Source organism: Myotis brandtii, unplaced genomic scaffold, assembly GCF_000412655.1.
Source record: "Myotis brandtii unplaced genomic scaffold, ASM41265v1 scaffold2561, whole genome shotgun sequence".
NCBI lineage: Eukaryota > Metazoa > Chordata > Mammalia > Chiroptera > Vespertilionidae > Myotis > Myotis brandtii.
The window spans coordinates 387893-392924 of NW_005359721.1; the positions used below are offsets into that span (position 1 = coordinate 387893).

Sequence of the window (5032 nt, forward strand, 5' to 3'; positions counted from 1 at the left end):
TGCCCAGCCCCCAGGCCCCCCACGTGCCCAGCCCCCAGGCCGGGAAAGGGAGAAGGACGGGCACTGGCTCCAGGTGGGTTCCCTCTCCAGAGGCAGACATACCTGAGGTCCCACCACCCCTGGGGGACCAGGCGGGCCGGTCTTCCCTTGGAAACCCTGAGAGAAGAGGAGACGAGAGAGCAGTCAGAACACAGGCGGGCCCTCCCCAGAGGAAGGCAGGCTCACCATTGCGTCCTTGCCCGCAGTCGGAGTCGAGCACCCGGATGCTCTCCCCTGTCAGGAGAACCCCCCCAGGCGGGCCCTCCCCACGGCTCTGGAGTTTGAGGGCCCGAGGGGCCCGGCCATCACTTACCACTTCTCCTCTCTGGCCCGGGTGTCCTGGCAGCCCGTCCTTCCCAGAGGGGCCCTGGAAGGGGTGCAGATGCCGGTGAATTCTCGGCAGGGAAGGGAATGGGGAAGAAGGATTCTGAGAACCAAGGTCGGCCAGAGGTCAGAGGTCAGCTTACCGGAGGGCCTTTGGGGCCAGGAAATCCGTTGGGGCCCTGAGGCCCAGGGAGACCCTAGAGACAGAGCTGGGTTGAGTCCGGAGGGTGGGGCGGGATGCTGGGCTGACAGGGAGCTGCTCTGCTCAGGCTCCCCAGGGAGTACGGGACCCGGACTCGGACGCGCCAGCCACACTCACCCTTTCTCCAGGGGGCCCGTGGGGGCCGTCGCCACCCGATGTTCCCTGAGGGGAAACAGAGTTAGAGGGGCTGCGGGGGCTGGGCCAAGGGGCAGGCCACCGACGGAGCCCTGCCGGGCCACTCACCTTAGCTCCAGACTTTCCAGTGGCGCCTCGGGGCCCCCGCTGACCCCGTGGACCCTAGAAGAGGGAGAGGCGTTGTCAGAAAACCAAGGCACCGCTCTGGATCCTGAGCCACATGTCTCCCCGGCACTCACCGTGGGGCCCCGCTCGCCCCGAGGCCCTGACTTCCCGGACAGGCCCTGGCGGAAGGAAGCAGAGAGCACATCACGCAGGGCCTGGCTCCCCACAGAGCAGCCCTTCCCTCCGCTCCCTCTTCCCAGCCTACCCGGGCTCCCTTCTCTCCGCCGGCTCCAGGAAAACCAGGAAATCCTAGGGACCCCTGGTGAAGATGGAGAAGGAAAAACATCAAAGTCAGGAAAGGGAGGCCCAGGAAGGGCTGAGGGTCAGGAGAGGTGGTGGGGGCGTGGAGTGAGGCCTGGCTCTGCGGCACCCCCTGCTGCTCTCGGGCCTGCTCCCTCCTCCGTGGGACCCCACTGCTCTGTCAGCCTGTGTGTCCTGGGAGGGACAGGAGGAGGGGGTACGAGTGGGGCATCACGTCACCTTGGGACCCTGGCGTCCGGGATAGCCAGGCAGACCAGGAACACCCAGCTTGCCCTGCGGAGGGACGGGGAGCAATCAGGAGCTGGAGGAGCCACAGACACCCCTCCATCCCTGGAGACCCCAACCCTCAGGGGCGGGAGCCAGCCCCACCCAGCAACATGCCCATCAGGCCCCAGCCCCTCATCTCCGCCCAGGGCTGCGGCCTGGTAAGCTCTCCTCCCCAGAGGGCTGGGGTCTTGCCTGCCGGTGTCTGGGGACTAAAGTTTGCCGCTCCAGCTCCATCGGGTCCTTAGGGGCTGTGACCTAGTCCCTGCTTGTCAACCTCGGCTCCACCTTCCCCAGCACATGCGCCTGCCCCTGCCCGGTGCTGGCCTCCACACGGCTGGGGACAGCTCTGCCCTCAGCTCCTGCTCTGCACCCCCACCTCACTCCCGTGCACCCCTGCCTCCCCACGCTGCAGGGCTGTCAGGAGGCAGCTGTGGGCTGCGCTTGGGAGCAGGGATTCTGCAACCTGGCTGCATGGGCTCACACCCTGCTCCGCCTCACCGGCTGCGCAACTAGAGAGCATCTTAACCTCCTGGTGCCTCTGGGAGGCCGGACGGTGCAGCCTTCGCCCGGGCCGTCTCTGACGAGTCCACGAGCCCGTGAGCCCGCTCACCAGCTCCTGCCTCTCCTCTCAGAACTCCTAGGCGCGGAGTCTGGACATTTGCACTCTGCCCTGCACCTACGGCCACCCTATGGCGGCCTCTATGCCTTGTCCCCATCAATCTGTTGTAAACTTCTCAGGACGGGGACTTTTCCTTGACTTCTTATCCATCACCCATCAACCCGCCAGTGTCCAGGAGGTGCCACATACAGGAGGAGCATAATTAATGCACGGTCGTCTTCAATTGACTCACTGCTCCAGCTGTTGGCAACGCATGCCCACCCTGATCCCTGGGCCCAAGCCCGCAACCCCTCCATATCCCTGGAGAGCAGACACAGATCCCTCATCCCTGTCACCTTCTCGCCCATGAGCCCAGTGGGCCCAGGGTCTCCAGTGGGTCCAGTGCGACCCTTCGGCCCCTCGGGACCGTCCTCTCCTCTGGAACCAGGGACTCCGACCTCGCCCTGAGTGAGAGGGTTGAAGAGGTGAGTGTCAGGGTCTGGGGTGGGGCTAGGCCCCAGGGGAGAGGCAGCCCCCGGTGAGGCTGAGAGGGTTGGCGGGGGTCCCAGACGCTATTGCACGACAGAGGGCCACAGGGGCAGGGAGACTGTTGTGGTTGGAGGGACACAGGCTGTGGGGCTGTTAACCTGCTGGGATCAGGCCTAAAGGGTGCAGAGCACTGGAGACCGGGTCTCCGGGGTATCAAAGGAATCGGCCGGGGGCTCCAAAGTGAAGGATCATTAGGACGCAGACTTGGGGAGCAGTGTGGGGGTTTCTACTCACCCTGTCACCTTTCACACCCATGTCACCTTTGAACCCAGGAAAGCCATCGTCGCCCTAAAAAAATTGGGAGAGGACACCCCAGATGGCAGAGGGTCAGGAGGTTAAAATGGAGGGTTCTGGAGAACAGAGTGGAAGGGTGGGTGTCAGGAGCTGGAGGGCAGCAGGGGCAGCAGGAGGGGAGGGAGTGGGGAAGAGGTGACAGGGAGGCTGGTGGAGGCAGATGGGGGTGTTGGGAAGTCGGGGCACGTTGCTCACCTTTTCACCCTTATGACCCTTCAGACCCCGAATTCCATCCACACCCTGGAGTCAGGGCACAGAGACAGAGGTCAGGGCGGGGCTGGGGTTGGAAGGACCGAGCTCCCGAGACCCCGACTGGCTCCCCCAAAAGCAGCCCTTTATCTCCCGGCCTGGGGGTCTTTACCTTGACACCTCGGGGTCCGGGGTACCCGAGGGGGCCCTGAGGTCCGGATGGGCCCTGGAAGAAGAAAGAGAGGTATCTACAAAGGGGTCGGGGGGTGTCGTCGCAGTGGCCTCGGGGCTTGGGAAATGGGAAGTGACCTCGAAGAAAACAGTCAGAGCCTCGTTAATGATGAGACAAGGACATCCCAAGGACTTCGAAGCCCAGGGCCTGGGGGGGAAGCCCTTCGGAAGCTGAGAGGAGGCGTGGAAGGCCTCACCTGGTTTCCTTTGGTTCCTGGGGGACCTTCCTTCCCGGGGTGACCCTGGGGGAGGGAAGAAGAATGTGACCACTGGCCCCTGCCACCCTCCTGCACCCCTCTCCACACTTCCTCACCCCAAACCCCCTATGACCTGATGGAGCCACTGACCACGGGCAGGTGCCACCGTGACCTCCCAGTGCAAGGGACACACGGACGGAGAGTCACTGAGGGCCCTGGGAGGCCACCAGGTGGGGTGGAAGATCAAGGGTATTTGGAGTAAGAAGTGGGTCCACTCACCGGGAGTCCGTCTGAGCCGGGCATGCCGGGGAGCCCTGGTTTCCCCAGAGGGCCCTGCAGGAAGGCGAGGGGGTTCAGGGTCACCAAAGGGGTCAGGTCTGAACACGGCCAAGTCCCAGCCAGGCATTAGGCTGTCCCAGCACCCGCCCCAGCACACCCCTGCTCCCAGATTATTTAGTCGCTCACCTTCTCTCCATGGGGGCCGATGGCACCCTGAGGCCCGGGGAGGCCCTGTACGCAGGGAGAGAGAAGTCACAGGGGCCCCGAAGCGGGGGCGCTCTCTCCTCCAGCCAGCACCCCCTTCAGAGCATGAGCAGTGAAGGCTGGAGACCCTTAATTTCCTGTCCCCGTTCGGGTCTGACCCACGGGGAAGCCCAGGGGAAGTCGCTAACGTTGGAGGGGGGTGGACAGACCACTCACCTGGGTCCCAGGAGTTCCCTGCTGTCCGGGAGGTCCCGGCTCCCCTTGGGGCCCCTAGAAACAGGCAACCAGGCAGGGTCAGAGGAGATGGTGGCAAAACATATGGTGAAGAGCTGAGTCCCAGCAGGAGTATCCAGAGGGCGAGAACCGGAGGGGCAGGGCTCCGAGTGAGGCAAAGGGAGCAGGACGCTGGCAGGCCAAGGGTCGGGTGGAGTCTCCGTGCCCATCACTTACCAAGCTCCCTTTGGGACCATGGGGACCGTCCATGCCTCGGATGCCCTGAAACGTGAGAGGGGTGTGAGCAGGAAGGCAGCCCACACGGGGAGGCCCTGTGGTTCCCGAGGGTGAGGGTGGGTCAGGGCAGAGGAACATGGGTCAGTCCTCCAGTTCATCCCAGACCTAAGCAAACACAGCCGGCCCATACCCGCAGGGCGTGGGTCTGTGGGCCTGTGGGTTTGTGGGTTTTTGTTTTGTTTTTCTTGAGGATTTTTTTTTTTTGGCTGTTCTCAGAGCCTTTGGTGCCCCACACCGTAAGCCCTAAAAAGGGCCCATGGGGGCAGAGGCTGAAGCGGGACTGGGGGTGCAGCAAGGGGGAACTGGAGGGGAGGTCGGGCAGTTAGGAAGATGAGATTTGGAGAAGTCAGGGGGTCAGATCAGGGTCAGAAGTCAGGGGCAGTCACTTACCGGGGGTCCAGGAATACCAGGTGGGCCTTTAGGGCCAAGGAGACCTCGAGGTCCCTACACTCAGGTAAGGAGAGGATAAGGATGCGTGAGTGAGAGGAAAGGTGTCTCTTTCATATCTATGTCCCTCTGGCATTCCCAGAGCCCTCCTCCCCCCCCCCCCCCCTTCCCCCCCCCCCCCCCCCCCTCCCCCCCCGCCCC

The 5032-nt window shown here is 63.9% G+C and overlaps 1 protein-coding gene across 1 annotated transcript in view; it reads right to left on the reverse strand.

Annotated features, from left to right (window-relative positions):
• The window catches only part of COL11A2 (collagen, type XI, alpha 2), a 27718-nt gene that overhangs the window by 10394 nt on the left and 12292 nt on the right, over positions 1–5032 (reverse strand). The window contains exons 22-39 of the mRNA XM_014541023.1: positions 4835–4888; positions 4385–4429; positions 4151–4204; positions 3917–3961; positions 3731–3784; positions 3452–3496; positions 3196–3249; positions 3030–3074; positions 2775–2828; positions 2348–2455; positions 1346–1399; positions 1071–1124; positions 940–984; positions 809–862; positions 683–727; positions 507–560; positions 353–406; positions 103–156 (exon numbers count right to left, since the gene is read on the reverse strand). Coding sequence (XP_014396509.1) covers positions 103–156; positions 353–406; positions 507–560; positions 683–727; positions 809–862; positions 940–984; positions 1071–1124; positions 1346–1399; positions 2348–2455; positions 2775–2828; positions 3030–3074; positions 3196–3249; positions 3452–3496; positions 3731–3784; positions 3917–3961; positions 4151–4204; positions 4385–4429; positions 4835–4888 — 972 coding nt within the window. The remainder of the gene's footprint in view (positions 1–102; positions 157–352; positions 407–506; positions 561–682; positions 728–808; positions 863–939; positions 985–1070; positions 1125–1345; positions 1400–2347; positions 2456–2774; positions 2829–3029; positions 3075–3195; positions 3250–3451; positions 3497–3730; positions 3785–3916; positions 3962–4150; positions 4205–4384; positions 4430–4834; positions 4889–5032) is intronic.